Source organism: Zootoca vivipara, chromosome 6, assembly GCF_965207765.1.
Source record: "Zootoca vivipara chromosome 6, rZooViv2.hap1.1, whole genome shotgun sequence".
NCBI classification, from domain to species: domain Eukaryota; kingdom Metazoa; phylum Chordata; class Lepidosauria; order Squamata; family Lacertidae; genus Zootoca; species Zootoca vivipara.
Window position 1 is genome coordinate 34,126,021 of NC_142589.1, and position 17,425 is coordinate 34,143,445.

A 17,425-nucleotide genomic window follows, 5' to 3' on the forward strand; every position below is an offset into this window, starting at 1 on the left:
GACCTTTGTCGGCAAGGTGATGTCTCTGCTTTTTAAGATGCTGTCTAGGTTTGTCATTGCTTTTCTCCCAAGAAGCAGGCGTCTTTTAATTTCGTGACTGCTGTCACCATCTGCAGTGATCAAGGAGCCCAAGAAAGTAAAATCTCTCACTGCCTCCATTTCTTCCCCTTCTATTTGCCAGGAGGTGATGGGACCAGTGGCCATGATCTTGGTTTTTTTGATGTTGAGCTTCAGACCATATTTTGTGCTCTCCTCTTTCACCCTCATTAAAAGGTTCTTTAATTCCTCCTCGCTTTCTGCCATCAAGGTTGTGTCATCTGCATATCTGAGGTTGTTGATATTTCTTCCGGCAATCTTAATTCCGGCTTGGGATTCATCTAGTCCAGCCTTTCGCATGATGAATTCTGCATATAAGTTAAATAAGCAGGGAGACAATATACAACCTTGTCGTACTCCTTTCCCAATTTTGAACCAATCAGTTATTCCATATCCAGTTCTAACTGTAGCTTCTTGTCCCACATAGAGATTTCTCAGGAGACAGATGAGGTGATCAGGCACTCCCATTTCTTTAAGAACTTGCCATAGTTTGCTGTGGTCGACACAGTCAAAGGCTTTTGCATAGTCAATGAAGCAGAAGTAGACGTTTTTCTGGAACTCTCTAGCTTTCTCCATAATCCAGCGCATGTTTGCTATTTGGTCTCTGGTTCCTCTGCCCTTTCGAAATCCAGCTTGCACTTCTGGGAGTTCTCGGTCCACATACTGCCTAAGCCTGCCTTGTAGAATTTTAAGCATAACCTTGCTAGTGTGTGAAATGAGCGCAATTGTGCGGTAGTTGGAGCATTCTTTGGCACTGCCCTTCTTTGGAATTGGGATGTAGACTGATCTTCTCCAATCCTCTGGCCATTGCTGAGTTTTCCAAACTTGCTGGCATATTGGGTGTAGCACCTTAACAGCATCATCTTTTAAAATTTTAAATAGTTCAGCTGGAATATCATCACTTCCACTGGCCTTGTTATTAGCAGTGCTTTCTAAGGCCCATTTGACTTCACTCTCCAAGATGTCTGGCTCAAGGTCAGCAACCACACTACCTGGGGTGTACGAGACCTCCATATCTTTCTGGTATAATTCCTCTGTGTATTCTTGCCACCTCTTCTTGATGTCTTCTGCTTCTGTTAGGTCCTTACCACTTTTGTCCTTGATTATGGTAATCTTTGTACAAAATGTTCCTTTCATATCTCCAATTTTCTTGAACAGATCTCTGGTTTTCCCCATTCTATTGTTTTCCTCTATTTCTTTGCATTGCTCATTTAAGAAGACCCTCTTGTCTCTCCTTGCTGTTTTTTGGAAATCTGCATTCAGTTTCCTGTATCTTTCCCTATCTCCCTTGCATTTTGCTTGCCTCCTCTCCTCCGCTATTTGTAAGGCCTCGTTGGACAGCCATTTTGCTTTCTTGCATTTCCTTTTCTTTGGGATGGTTTTCGTTGCTGCCTCCTGTATAATGTTACGAGCCTCCATCCATAGTTCTTCAGGCACTCTGTCCACCAAATCTAAATCCTTAAACCTGTTCCTCACTTCCAATGTGTATTCATAAGGGATTTGATTCAGATTGTATCTTACTGGCCCAGTGGTTTTTCCTACTTTTTTCAGTTTAAGCTGGAATTTTGCTATAAGAAGCTGATGATCTGAGTTACAGTCAGCTCCAGGTCTTGTTTTTGCTGACTGTATACAGCTTCTCCATCTTTGGCTGCAAAGAATATAATCAATCTGATTTCGATGCTGTCCATTTGGTGATATCCATGTGTAGAGTCGTCTCTTGTGTTGTTGGAAGAGAGTGTTTGTGATGACCAGCTTGTTCTCTTGACAGAACTCTATTAGCCTTTGCCCTGCTTCATTTTGAACTCCAAGGCCAAACTTGCCAGTTGTTCCTTTTATCTCTTGATTCCCTACTTTAGCATTCCAATCCCCTGTAATGAGAAGAACATCCTTCTTTGGTGTCATTTCTAGAAGGTGTTGTAGGTCTTCATAGAATTGGTCAATTTCACTTTCTTCAGCACCGGTAGTTGGTGCATAAACTTGGATTACTGTGATGTTAAAAGGTCTGCCTTGGATTCGTATCGAGATCATTCTGTCATTTTTGAGATTGCATCCCATTACAGCTTTTGCCACTCTTTTGTTGACTATGAGGGCCACTCCATTTCTACTATGGGATTCTTGCCCACAGTAGTAGATATGATAGTCATCCGAACTGAATTCGCCCATTCCCTTCCATTTTAGTTCACTGATGCCCAGGATGTCGATATTTATTCTTGTCATCTCATTTTTGACCACATCCAGCTCACCTCCATTCATGGTTCTTACATTCCAGGTTCCTATGCAATATTTTTCTTTACAGCATCGGACTTTCCTTTCGCTTCCAGGCATATCCGCAACTGAGCGTCCTTTCGGCTTTGGCCCAGCCGCTTCATCAGCTCTGAATCTACTTGTACTTGTCCTCCGCTCTTCCTCAGTAGCATGTTGGACGCCTTCCGACCTGAGGGGCTCATCTTCCAGCGTCATAACTTTTATATGCCTGTTGTCTTTGTCCATGGAGTTTTCTTGGCAGGGATACTGGAGTGGCTTGCCAGTTCCTTCTCCAGGTGGATCACGTTTAGTCAAAACTCTCCACTATGACCTGTCCATCTTGGGTGGTCCTGCATGGCATAGCTCATAGCTTCTCTGAGTTATTCAAGCCCCTTCGCCACGACAAGGCATTGATCCATGAAGGGGAGCAGCACTATGCAGGATCAAATCCTCCTACTGACCAGCTTTGATTCTGTGTGGTGTCTGTCACTGCTACTTCTCGTGGTTTCCCTTACATGGAGGTAACAATCCTACTCTTCTTGCATGCATTCAACAAAGGGAAACATCTGCAAACCCCTAGAACGATCAAGCGCCAGGTAATTCTGCAGAGCTTCAATGGGGAGTCCTGCAGACACCAGAGTTACTGACCAGAAATGGGAAGTGTAAGTAGCTCCAACTCATATAATTTATAATCCTCCTGGGCTGGGAGATCAAGATATACAGGATGGCCAATCTCCAATACCACTGGCAAGTGTAAAGGCTTGCAGACTTCCTTAGACTAGTCAATTGGGGGAAGCCACCTGGTCATGCACACCAGGCTGCCGGCCATCAGCCAACCTATGTCCACCCTGCCTTTGGCTTCCCCAACTTCAAGATGCTCTTCAGCTTCAGCCCCAGGTTACCTTGTTCCACTTACTAGGGAAGGGATGGGATTTAGCAGAGTCTTCCAGTCAAGCTGCGGCAAGTCAGGACCCTGGGCAGCTCCCAGTGGGCTCTGCTGACTGAGCTATGGAAGATGTTGTCTCAGCAAAGGGGCAGAGTCCTATGAAGGCTTGATAAGGCTGGCAGGGCTTTCCCTTCCAGTGGAGTTTCGTGACCCTTAAGGGACCCATAGCTAATTATGCAGACAGATAATTCTGTGTGGCTCTGGAACAAGGGAAGTTACAGGGAAACTATCCCCAGAAGATAATGGGAGAGCCATGTCTGTAGGGTGGCCTATGATCAGTCCAAATCTCAGTTCTCCTCAGGGTGACACCACAGGCTGACCCTAGATAGCATAATTGAGACTGGGTGAGCGTTCATAAAGTTGAGTTTAGGTAATCAAAGCAATGTGAACTCCACTGATGGTTTGTGGAACTTAAATTAAAACAATGTGGATGAGTCACTGACAGTGTTTTGCTCCTAAAAGCACAATTATAAATGAGCAACATATTCACACCATATTTATTGTCAGTATATACCAGGGCTGTTAAATTAATGAGATCTCTAATAAAAATGAGAGATGAAGATCCAATGTGGGTTGTGTTTTTTTCTATTGTTCTCCAACGCAGAGCTAGATGTATGTTTGTTTTTCAGAGTGTAAGACACCCATGCTTAATATGATATGGTTGTATCCAGGGTATTTCAAAGCACCTTGAAATTCACCAGCCTGTTACAGTCCTTATATTAGCACTTACATATGAGTAGACATGGTTAGGATCACACTGTACACCATCAGTACCAGTAGGCTCTCCCAGTGCTCCAGGGCTTCAGAACAGCTCAAGGGTTCTAGGTGCTGCTTCTGGCTTTCAGTCTGTTAGCCAGTACATAACTCTTCCTAACTCTTATAAAACCAAACTTTGTGACCACTGCAGCAGTATGAGGAAGATTATTTATTTATTTATTTATTTATTTATTTATTTCCCGCCCATTTGGCAGGGCTTCCCCTACCACTCTGGGCGGCTTCCAGCAAATACCAAAATACATTAAAATATCGCAGATTAAAAACTTCCCTAAATAGGGCTGCCTTTAGGTGTTTTCTAAATGTCAGGTAGTTGTTTATCTCCTTGACCTCCGATGGGAGGGCGTTCCACAGGGCGAGTGCCACTACCGAGAAGGCCCTCTGTCTGGTTCCCTGTAACCTCACTTCTCGCAATGAGGGAACCACCAGAAGGCCCTCAGCACTGGATCTCAGTGTCCGGGCTAAACGATGGGGGTGAAGACGCTCCTTCAGGTATACAGGACCGAGGCCGTTTAGGGCTTTAAAGGTAATTGTCTCTCTTCTTTTCATAGGAACATTGAGAGGAACAAAGGAAGCTGCCTTATATCAAGTCAAACCATTGCTCTGTCCAGTTCAGTATTAACCACACTGATTGGCAGTCTTTCTCTGGGGTTTCAGGAAGGGGCCACTCTCAGCCCAGACTGCAGATGCCAAGGACCAAACCTGGGACATTCTATATGTAAGGCAGATGCTCTATCACTAAGCTTAGGGCCCTTCCCTAGAAAAATCTCACACCCTCCAAGACTTCTCTGATGAAAATAGAGACATCCCACTACATAATGATAATTTTACTATTTATACACCACACATCTTACTGGGTTGCCCCAGCCACTCTGGGTGGCTTCCAACATATATAAAAACATAATAAGCATTAAAAACTTCCCTATACAGGATTGCCTTCAGGTGTCTCGGGGGTTGGATAACTCCATACCCTCCAACATTTCTCCAATGAAAATAGGGAAAAGGGAAAAGCGGGACATTCTGGTATCAAAACAGAAACCGGGATGGCTTCTCTAAATCAGGGACATCCCTGGAAAATAGGGACACTTGGAGGGTCTGGAAGCCCTGATCACTGTCCTGTCCAGCTCAACATTGTCTAGGAAGGAGCATAGCTAGGTACATTATGCTGAGTCACATGATTGGTTCCATCTAACTCAGTATTGTCTAGGTTGTCTAGGAAGGTGTATTTTGCTGAGTCACACCACTGCTTCCAGCTCAGTCTTGTCTAAGCTGGCTGCATCATACTCAGTCTCATCATTAGTGCATCTAAATCAGTCTTGTCTACACTGGGGTCTTTCCCAGCCATGTCTGGAGATGCTGGGGATTGATCCTGAGACCTCCTGCATGGAAAACAAATGCTATCCTTCTGAGTTATGGCTCTTTTGTCTTCCATGTGCCTGGGAAACAGTGTTGAGGCTTCCACCTGCATGTCACACAGGTGACATTTCTCTCCAGTTCCCTAATTTGCAAGATAGACTAATGTTATTTAAAATGACAGGCCTACTCAGCACTGGGCATTCACTAAACGGGAGAGAAAATGGGTCCCATGCAATTATTAAGAAGCCATCCATCTTGTTCCAAGTGACTTACTGTACCAACCAAAAATTAAATACAACATGCCTAGGGAAGACAGCACTACAGAATCAGGAATTGCGAGGAAACCCAAAGCTTTTGGTAAGAAGCAACAGCAACATATTAAAGAGTAAAGGCGGGGGGCGGGTTCCACTGAAATTGACATAAATAAGTGGATTTCTCAGATGAAACATTGTTTGTCGCAAGAGAAGCTTTTAATCCCCTTAAGTTCATTTCTAATCTCTCTTGGAAGTGCTTGTCTAAGGAATATTACATTGATAGAAACAATTTAATTTATTAAAAACGAAAGAGCAGCCAGCACAGGGCTAAGAAATATCTTCTGCACAGTACTCTCCCAAATGAATAAAATGCTGCCACAGGTAGGAGGAAAGAAGGGAGGCTTTTATGCGCACTGTTAGCTCAGCTTTCATTAAAAATGCACACATTATGTTCCTGATTCATTTCTTTATTTCTCTCTTTCTCTCTCTCCATCCCCCCCTCCTTGCTCAGTGTGGGGGGGGGTTGTTTTTTTGGCAATAAAGCAAACACTTTGGAATTCATAAGGCTTCTTTATCCTGTGTGCACAAGCCACCTCCTCTCCTTTGAGCACCTAACAAATGAACACACACAAAAAGGAGATGGAGTAAGCAGAAAAATAAATATGTGTACATTTCCCCAGCCTCTGGGATGGTGGTGGGGAAATGCACACACAGAGAGGTTAGGGAAATTTCAGCCAAGAAGACAAAGTAACCTAGAAGCCAGCTCGCCAAGATTTGTCATACAGCTCAAGCATCATTAACAAAAAAAAATTGGAACCCACCATGAAAACTGATTCAGCTGAAAGGGCTGAATCCATACCTCACTTGCAACCAGACCTCAAAGGGGCTCCCACCCAGTGCCTGTCACCTGATCAAGACTGAGAGTGAGGCCTTTTGAAAGTGTCACATGATGTCATCATGATGTCAGGTGATTGACAGGTGTGTGACCATGTCTACCTTGTCAGTGTTGGCCTGTGGAGAGTTAGATATCCAGGCCACCAGCTGTATCTAGTTCTCCACCCCTGAAAAAGTAGCTGGTTCCGTGTAGAGTGGTATAATACTGCTTTAAATGGCTGGTGCAGATGGGTCCTTCAAGGCCAGAATGAAAAGGTGAGAGGCAAGGAGGTTTTTACCTTTGAACAGTGCATCCCTTTCTACCCTCCATCCAGACAAGCAGGAAGCATCATCGAAGTTCAAGGAAACATCCCAGCTAGACATAGTCAAGCAGGGTGTGAAGCAGGGCTGTTAAAGCATGTCCTCCCTAAAAGAGGGCACGTGTTGCGGTGAGACCTGGAGACTGACCTCCTGGCTGTGGGTCTATTGGACAGCAACGCACCCGATTGGTAGGTCCCTCATTGTTGGGTTTAATCTGGCCAATGGGGTGCAGTCTAAACGGACTGAGGGACCTATATATACCCATGCACGTGACCCAGAGCTTCCTCTTTTGGTGCATGCATTCGGAACACCCGCCCACTTTAGGGCATTTTTTGCAATTGACCTTGCTATGCTGCTGTGTGTCGTCTGTTGTTGGGACAGGGGCACGGCAGGATTTTTCCCCACTTGGCTGATTGGCTGGTGCAATTTGGGTTTCGCCTGCCGCGTAGCAAATCGTCACAACTTGTAAGTTTGTGGACAGGCACTGGTTCAGGTGATAGGGATGGGAGAACGGTCTCACCATCCCTATGTGAAGAGTATTCTGTTAAAGGAATCCAGGGACTCAACTTGGTTTGCTCAACCCTGTGAGGGGGTTCTGCCCGTGCCTGAGTCCAGGGGAGCATCTGGGGGAGTGGACATAGTCTGTTCCTGGGCTTTCTACCTACCTCAGGTGTTCACCCTTGGCTGACCTATGATAGAGCTCTGGTGCAGGGAGCTAGTCGAACCAGAGCCTATGCAACTACTCACTTTCTGTAATCAATAAAGTTGTGGCCTAAATTCTGCCAAAAAAAAACAACTAAAATTTGAGTCAAATGTGTGTTTATATAGGGGGGAAGTCTTTGGGTCTGAACACACAAAAGGGGTAACCTAGGTGAGGGTTGGCTGGGGATATGGTGTGATTTGGTAAGAGTCCTGAAGGTCAATAGAGAGGCCTGGGGAGGTTGTCAGATCTCACCCACCCCTCTTGTGGGTGCTAAAGTGCTAAACCGATGTCAACCCCATTTCCACTCCCTCCATTTTGTGATTGATTTCACGCTGACAAACTTTCTTAATAAAAACAGAAATGAAATAAATAATGGCAAGAACGAGAGAAGTTGCTATGTACTGAAAAGATGTATAGCTTGGTTAAACACATTTCTGACAATAGTAATCCCTGTGATACTTAGGACAAGCTGGCATTTTTTGGCCCACATCCTCATATACTTTACATCCCAAACAGAGGGAATTCTCATCATGTCTTAGACATAAATAATAAACGGAGACAGTTTTTTTAAAAAAATTACCTCATGCTAGTGCACACAATACACTGTAATCTATTTTTTGCTGTTGTCAAATTCTAAACTTACCTATGACTGATTGAAAAACAGTAGTCATCAGCCTCTCTTTTTTAAAAAAAAACAAAAAAAACCTAGGAACAGAGAGTGTGACTCACTAATTATTCAGGAATAACTCTTGTTAATGAAGTGGTGATAACAGATGCTGGATTTATTGCTCATGGGGTCTTAGCACAGGCACTGTGGAATTTCCAATTACTCCAAGGAGTTTGGGATGAACACCAGTAGAATGAACTCAAATTATTCCAACAATCCTGTTATTTTAATTCATTACAGGAAATCCAGCTCTCCTCACTACTCTGAAGTCAGCACGTAGCTGCTTCTGCCCAAAGGCCTCCACCTCTCATCCTTCTGAACACCCCCTTCTACCTTCTACCCCTTCTGTCTCCTAAATTCCCTATTCTCATAGCCCAGAGATGGGGAATATGGTGCCCTCCAAATATTGGCAGACATTCTTAATCTTAAACATTGGCCATGCTGGCTGGGGCAGATGGATTTTGAAGTCCAACAACATTGACAGGACAAAATGAGTTAGCTATTCTTACTCTGAGCTCTAAGAAATTACAGCAGAGCAAAACGGCAAGGAGTTAAAACTGGATTACAAGCCATGTGGTCAGAAAATATTTAGCAAATAAAAATGTGCTTATTAGTCAAAACTGCATGCAAAAACGTGTTTACTCTAAGAACTTTGCATTAATATATAACTTTTGCATTAATATTTTTTAAAAAAAAATACAAATTGCAGTGTAAATTGGGGGGATTTAATTTAAGATTGTGGAAATGAAAAACTGAAATTGAGAGATTTGTCTCTCCCTAATTGTGTGTATTTTTCTTCCTATTTATGGCTGCCTGTATCATTTTGTTTAGTCTTTAAGGAACGGTTACCACCCAAACCCAGACATTTTTACACTGACATCCATCACTAATGGTGATATCCCTGACCTTAACCAAACCTTACATTTTCTAGAATGCACTTTTATGTTCAGCTACCCTGAGGCTATGGTGTTTAAAAGTTTAAATTGAGAAAACTGGTTTGTTTGTATCGGGCCTTCTGCAATGCCATCAAGAAGGACAATATTAATTAGCAATGGCTAACAGCAAAGTCTAGAGAAAGTAAATAATCTTTAATCTTTTTTTAAAGCTATCAGTATTTTACTAGCTATAACAAATGATGCAGATAAAAATTAAGGGGGCAGGGGTAGAAAAAGCATACGGTAAACTATGCCAAAGCTGCCCATTTGAATAATTGATTTGACTTCCTTGAAATATTTTTGCAATACGGTTGCATTTGCTCTTACAAAATGTTGGTTGGGAAATGGTGAAACCCAGTGAAAAATGCTAATTGACTGCATTTGTTGTGTTGGAAGAGAGAGAGAGAGAGAGAGAGAGAGAGAGAGAGAGAGAGAGAGAGAGAGAGAGAGAGAGAGAGAGAGAGATGATAGATAGTAAGTAGTGTGTGTGTGTGTGTGTGTGTGTGTGTGTGTGTGTGTGTGTGTGTGTAGCCTGATGTCCTGGGTTACATTGTAAAATATTAGTTTTTGTACAAGGTATGTAATTATGCCAATTATTTAGCTCGCTAGAACAGAATGAACAGCAAAGAACATGAGCAATTGAGCATGTTTTCTGTTGCTACACCAAAGAACAGGTTGTGTGTGTGCCTCTGGCTATACACATATTTGCCTTTTATTCTCAAGAGGTCAAGGCATAGAAACACAGCAATCGTTATACCAGATTGGATCATTGGTCCAACTAGCTCAGTATTGCCTACACTGACTGGCAGCAGCTCTCCAGGGTTTCAGGCAGGGGGCATTCCCAGCCCCACACTGGAGATGCCAGGGATAGAACCTGGGACCTTCTGCATGCAAAGCAGATCCTCTGCCACTGAACTGCATCCCTTCTGCTCAAAAGGCAGAAAGCAAGCTTTATAAATGCAAGTGTGTTAAAAAATCAAGACTATAAAATATCAAAAAGCAAGCAAGCTTTTCATTGCTGCAGATGAATGAAAATTGTTTCATCTTTTGTTAAGTTTTTATTTATTCCCTAAATTCGTTTCCTCTGCCACGGTTCTCCTCCCTTGATACAGCCCGTAGAAGCCAGTGCAGCTATTCCAAATGTGCAGAGGGAACTTTTAATATGTTAAGACATCAGTTCCTCTTTCCCAAGCATTTATATAAGTGGTTGACAACTGCCTTTCAAAGTAGAACATGGGGTGGATGCTAATGAATCATTAAGGTTAATTATATGTCTCAACATAGCTGTGAAGAAGTCAAAAGTAAGAAAGCTTTGGCCTTGCAACATTTAAAAACTTAATGCTGAACTTTTAGACCACAATGGAAGTTGGCAGTGCCAGAAAAAAGTAACTGCCCCCTCCTTTTTTATGAATGCCAGGAAAATATAAGGGGAATCTAGGAAAAATGAAAAAAAAATTCTTTCCCCCATTCTGCATAAAGTAAAGAACTGGAATTGCCAACTCATGGGTGGAGGGGAATCTGGCCTGTTTGTAGGCTGGTGAATTATGAATCACTTAAAAGGGGGACAAATAGGGACACCCATTTGCATGACATGTATACTGGCTAATTTATAGGGATAGGTGCAAATTTAGAAACAATGCCTTTAAATTAAATAGAAATACACACATTAGCTTAGTAGGGAAAATAGTGAGCAGCTGCCCTGTGTGCCTGCTCAGTTTGCTGACCAGGGCCACATTCACGCCATACACATAAATCAGCATGACGACACTTTAAGTGTCATGGCTTCCCCCAAAGGATTCTGGGTGCTGTAGTTTGTTCAGGGTGCTGAGAGTTGTCAGTGCTGGATTTAGGGTGGTGCAAGAGGATCCCCTGCATAGGGTGCTGAGCCAAGGGGGCACAAAATTGAGAAGACCCATGATTGAAAAAAAACTTCCCTAAACAGGGTTGCCTTCAGATGTCTTCTAAAAGTTGTGTAATTATTTATCTCCTTGACATCTGAAGGGAGGGCATTCCACAGGGAAGGCACTGCTACTGAGAAGGCCCTCTGCCTAGTTCTCTGTAGTTTTACTTCTCGCAGTGAGGGAACCGCCAGAAGGCCCTCAGAGCTGGACCTCAGTGTCTGGGCTGAGTGATGGAGGTGGAGATGCTCTTTCAGGTATACTGGGCTGAGGCCGTTTAGGGCTTTAAAGATCAGTACCAACACTTTGAATTGTGATTGGAAATGTATTGGGAGCCAGTGAAAATCCTTTTGGACTGGTGTTATATGGTCCCGGTGGCCACTCCCAGTCACCAGTCTAGCTGCCGCATTCTGGATTAGTTGTAGTTTCCAAGTCACCTTCAAAGGTAGCCCCACGTAGAGCGCATTGCAGTAGTCCAAGAAGGAGCTAACTAGAGCATGCACCACTCTGGTGAGACAGTCTACCGGCAGGTAGGGTCTCAGCCTGTGTACCAGATGGAGCTGGTAGACAGCTGCCCTGGACACAGAATTGACCTGTGCCTCCATGGACAGCTATGAGTCCAACATGACTCTCAGGCTGGACACCTGGTTTTTCAGAGGTTTCTTCTTCTTCTTTGGCAATCACTTGTAGTCGAGTAAGATTGTCTTCCATAAACACGATTTTGACAATGGATCTGTAAGTGACTGTGGAGGCCAATTCTGGATCCACACGTCCTTCCACAGTGGGGACATTGGTTTCCAGGCAGGAGTTGATCACGGTGTGGATTTGCCAAGCATGCCTTCCTCTTAGCACGTTTCTCCCTTGCATCCTGCGAGAGGCACGGTTACCCTGTTCAGGACCAGAGAGTCCCCCACACACCCACCATGTATACCATTAAACGTATGGCATGAATGTGATCCAAGGACTGTCAGCTGTTGGTTGGCAACTTCAGAACCCCTGTTGGTTGCCCTTCTAAGGGCCCTTTATCTCTACACCAGACTTGGACAGCTCTTTGGTAGATACCAAACCATCAGCTAAATGTGGGAAGAACACTTTTTTTCCCCTCCAGCAGAACATGTTTTTTTTTTCTTAAGGAACCCAGCCTATAAATAACAAGGGTGCACTTAGAAAGAACAGCAACGATTTCTTCCTCTTCTTGGTGATTGCTGCTGAAATCCAACTGTTGCTATTGTACTGTTCCTTGACAATGTTCTTCCAGTAGGACCTCTTTTTTTACAAGTGTGTGCATAGTTGTAGTAGAGAGAGTAAAAGCAAGGAGTTAAGGGAATAGCAGAAAAGAAGGGGGGTCAAAGCAAAGAGGAGAGTTGTAATCTGGATAAAAAGACATTCATATTTCTCTTCTCCAGTTCTGCTGTCAGCTAAACAGACAAACCCAGAAAATGCCTGCGGGGGCTCAGTTTCCCAGGAGCGTTTCAATCAGAGAAGAAAAAGGGCACCTTGGGGTGAATGTACTCTAAACAGGGATTCAGACCAGGCAAGAGATGAAACGCAGTTGTGAAGGCTGCCGTCGCTCACCTCCATTAAAATATTGCAAGTGTCAAGCCAGCTGAAGAAGACCAGGGGGTCAAGTATCACGACAGGAAATGAAATAAGAAAGAAAGGAGACCTTTTTTCTTGTCTCTCCAGTTTGAAAACTCTTTGGTTGCTATGAAAGTTATATACTCTACAACCTCAGAAAGAAGTGTGAAAGACAGAATAGGAATTCCTCAGGGTTTATGACAAAGATCCAGCATGTGGTTGGTCAGACTGGAGGAGGTGACTGAATACACCAAATGTATGTCAGAACAAGGGTTGCCAACATGGCATCTGTGGATGCACATTCACACAGAGATGCCTTCCCTGGTTCCTGCAGGGTCTCCTTCCTTTGCTTAAATTAGGATTGAAAAAAGGAGATTTCAACTACACTTCAGGCTAAATGGCTCATCATCAAGGTTGCTGCAGTAGCGCATAGCTGCCAAGTTATCCCTTTTTTTAAGGGATTTTCCCTTATGCTAAATAGGTTTCCTCGTGAGAAAAGGGAAAACTTGGCAGGTTTGGACTTGATTACCTTTGAAGTCCTGCTCAACTCCATCAGTCTGACTTTCTAATCTTATTTCATCATTTCAACCACTATTATCATCCATGGAGTTGGTCTACACATTCAACTGCCAGTCATAAAGTGGCCTTTGACACCTGAAATGGATGGACCCACCAGTGGCAGACTTTGGGCTTTCAAATTGCAGAGGCGCCCTGTGCGACACGAAAATTCAGTTTTCCTTGACTCTTGCGCTCCACTCAACAGCATTGTAATGGTGCCCAGTGCAACCTAAAGCCACCTTTGGACCCACTCTTTTCTTGTGACTGTAATTTGTTTTGAAATGATTTAAATACTGTTCTGGGATTAGTTTTTTTTGGGGGGGGGGCTGATGATAACCTTGGGTCTAAGTCTGTGGTTTTATATCTGTAAGATGTGAGTGTCCAGTAGAAGGAACTGCTGAAGTGGTCAAACTGGTCTTTTTGTTAAGTTAATAGCCCTAGCCAAATCCGCTAAACATCCTTTTTATGTGTCTAAAGAGTTGGTCAGATATAGGTGTGTTGCCATAGAAACAGCTAGCCAGTTGCCTCCAGACGGAAGAGGCAGGTCTTCTCCTCCCTCACCTGGTGGGAGGTGTTGGGGCGCTGCCTGGAAGCCTAATGAGGAGGGTCTGATGGAGTGTCAATGCTGTGAGCCCCTACAACTTATATATATATACTGTATGCAAATAAAACTGTATGTCATAAAGACAATGCAGTCTCCAATGACTTTCATTCCAAGAAAGCCCAAACCAAGGCAAGCACTGGCAACCTTGAAGTCTCTCTCTGTTCCGAGAGTGGGCTGCATGCAACACTGTTTCTAAATTGCTGTAACCCAACCTGGGATCATATGCAGAAGGGCAGGTAAGAAACTAAAATAACCATGATGATGGGGGTAGTGATGATGAATGGGGAACGCAAGCATGAAGGAACAAGGTGTAACGACCATTTTGCATATTAAAGATTTTAGGTGTGTACCTGAAAGATTTTAAGCATATACTTCAAAAGGAGAAGTGTGAGTGTGGCAAAAACCTATTTCACTCAGGTAAACTTTGTCAGGAAGCCACAATCTGTAACACCCAGTAAAAAAAAATGGGTTTGTTTGGGATATGGGGACACACCAATTTTTAACTTTTTTTTTTATTAACCAAACACTTCAAGATAGCTCACAGCTGGTAACATTATTTAGGTGTAGACTTCTTAAGCTACCGGGAGTATGCAATAATGCAATTTTAAGTACTTAAGTGCCACTGATAATAATGGAATTAATTACGCCAAATTAGCTAGTGGAATCTTGGGGGAAAGGGTGGAGCATAGCGAACATCCTGGATGTGGTTTCCTGCGGTGCCATCAGAGGTATTTCTTTCTGGGCAGTCAGTCATTAGGTTCTTTTAAGGCTCACCTCCACACTCTGGCAGTTATATCTGGATAAACATGTTCCTGCTGTTACCTAACTCAGGGTCTGTTTCCTTGCTGACACAACAGAAACCAAAAGATGAAATGGAGCACATCACCATTAACGAGATCCAGTGATAAGATCGGCAGTGGAGACAGATTCTTAAAAGGCATAGCCGCTTTGCTCTGGCCACCATTTATAATACCCAAACTCCAGTCCTTTCTGCACATATGTTGGTATTCCTTTAAAAAAAGACAACAGACCTTGTTGTTAATAATCCTCCTACAACGGAGCTGCTCTGCTTTTTCCCGGCTCCTCTGAACCTCTTTCCTTTTTCACTTTCGCCTCTCTCTCTTGCTTTTCACTCTCTCTTTTCACTGCCTTTTCACATTCTGTCATGATTCTTCTTCTTCTTTTATCCTCTGACGGCAGGCCAACGTAGACATTGTTAGCAGAATCAATTGAATAATGTAGAGTCCAGAGAGGAAAGAAACTGATAATGCTTTACTTGGTAAACTGAGCAAGAACAGAGTATAACTTGAGGGGACACATACAGAATGGGGATTGTCTTTCTTAGATCAGGCCATGTTCATAGTAGGAAGACATTCGACAACTAATCATACAGGGGGAAATTTGTCAGAACTACACAGCCAATCAGAACACGTTACCTCAGCAAGGATCATGCCAGTCTGACTGGTTGCTAGGCAACACCTCCAGTTGTGGGTGGCCTATCAACAAAATTGACCGTTGGATTACTAGCTGAACGATCCTTGCTGTTGTGCTACCAACAGACATTATATTAATCACATCATGAGCTCATGTGCATGTGTGTTAAGCAACAGCAGTTGTAGGGGCTATGGGAACTACGGTAGATCAAGAACAGGGTGTAAGGGAAGGGGAATTAAAAACTTTGCCCGCAGCAGTAGTAGCCTGTGTGGTGGAATTGCAGAACCGTCTTCCCAACACCAGTAATGGTGAAGGGCATGTGGTGAAGTTGGGGCTGTGAGGATGCACCAGCAGAGCCAATCCAGCACTTCTGCTAATGCATTGACATAGCCCTGTGCTGATTGCTACACTGCCCTGTCCAGGTCACCTGCAGCAATGCCAATGCCAGGAGGGTGACTCCACCCCACCACACTGGACCACACCATGACTCCAGCCTGCCTATTCATCTGCTTTCTCCGAGCCTGCAAATAGCAATGGTATCTACAAGCATTTTCCAGGTACCCTTCTTGATAGATTTCATTCCTTTTATTGAAATTCCTTTTATTTCCTTCAGATTCCGTACAGCTATCTAGCCAGTGAGCAGCCCTCCCGCCATTTCCCCCTGTTTTCACTGTCAGCTGAAATAACTATCGTTTGAATTAAAGAAATAAATCTGGTAGCAAGTCTGAACAAAGATTCTCCCTGCCCACACTAACTGAACAGCTCTATATGAGGCCAAATCTGCTGAGTGGGTTGCAGGTACTGCTGATGTAAGCAGTGGATCAACTCATGGGAGAATTCCTCTAGCTATTCAACAAGACTCAGGTACTCCATAAGACAATAGAGGACCAGGGCCAAGCAGTGTAGCCTTGCTGGTACCAAGCCATCCTCCCCCTCTGGGTTTGGGGCATGATAGAACAAGGAGCAGTATAGATGCATGGAGCAGTATATGATGTATGCATCATAAGCATGCATAATTTATGACACTTTGCAACATCATTGCTGTCATGGGACTTGTTCATTAAGGCATCACCCTTAGTGGAGCTTGAGCCAGTATGTTAGAGACAAACTCTTAAACCATCAGGGGTTTGATGACTGCGTATTTGTTTAAGACAAAACGGCTTTTAGAGATGGGGCAGAAATTTGGTTTGGCTTCTGTTTAACTGCGATCTGACTTAAATTTGCCCTTCCCAAAATGACACACAGCTATCCTTCCTGACTTGTATTTCTCTGAATTTTGCAATGTACTTACATGTGCAACGATGAGTGCATGGTGGGCGGGGAACATAACTTGCAAAAAAAGGATTATATTAGGATAAATTGCTTGCAAAAAAATGTTTATATAAGAGAATAGTCATATCGTAATTGTCATAAGGTGTCAGGTGCCACACCATTCATTATCTGACATTGCCTCAAGTGAAGCTTCACCTACCCTTCTCTGTACTTCCCTATTCATCAGACTCCTCCTCCCTCCTCCCCATTATGGTGGCTGTTAAGTGCCACCAATTTTTCAGCCCTCTTCTCTGCTTTTCTCAACAAATGCCTGGTTTTAGGGGAGGGAATGGATTCTGGACTACTCTCAAATGACAGTGTGTCAGTCAGCTGCTGCTCAGGCTCTGCCTGTTCTATGCTACATGGTTCCTGCTCATGATCTTCCATTACAGTCGTACCTCGGAAGCCAAACAGAATCCATTCCAGAAGTCTGTTCCACTTCCGAAACGTTCAACTTCCAAAAGCGCGGCTTCTGATTGGCTGCATGAAGCTCCTGCAGCCAATCAGAAGCCCCGTCAGGCATTCGGCTTCCAAAAGAACGTTCGAAAACTGGAACAGCCGGAATGTTCAACTCCCAAGGCATTCGGGAGCCGAGGTATGACTGTATTTCCCAACTTCTTCCCTCTTCTTCTAGGGTGTGACCTGTGCCAAACCACTCCTTAGATCTATACTATCTGCCCTTCCTCCTCTCTGGAAGGCTTATGGGGAGGTGGTCTCCACGATTCCTCTTCCCCAGTCCCTGACATAAGGACTTTAAAAAATTATTAATTTCAAACTGATGTGGAAATGTGAGAAGTGAAAACTGATGGGAGTGAGGAGGAGAAACTGAAATGAATCAAGATCAACAGATTTGTTCATACCTAAGTGCTTTAG

General features: G+C 43.7%; 1 protein-coding gene across 1 annotated transcript in view; it reads right to left on the reverse strand.

Annotated features, from left to right (window-relative positions):
- Positions 1-358: 358 nt before the first annotated feature.
- FTO (FTO alpha-ketoglutarate dependent dioxygenase) overlaps positions 359-17,425 on the reverse strand; it is a 528,974-nt gene continuing 511,907 nt past the window's right edge. The window contains exon 9 of the mRNA XM_088671937.1: positions 359-404. Within this exon, the coding sequence (XP_088528063.1) occupies positions 374-404 (31 nt within the window). The 3' untranslated portion in view covers positions 359-373. The remainder of the gene's footprint in view (positions 405-17,425) is intronic.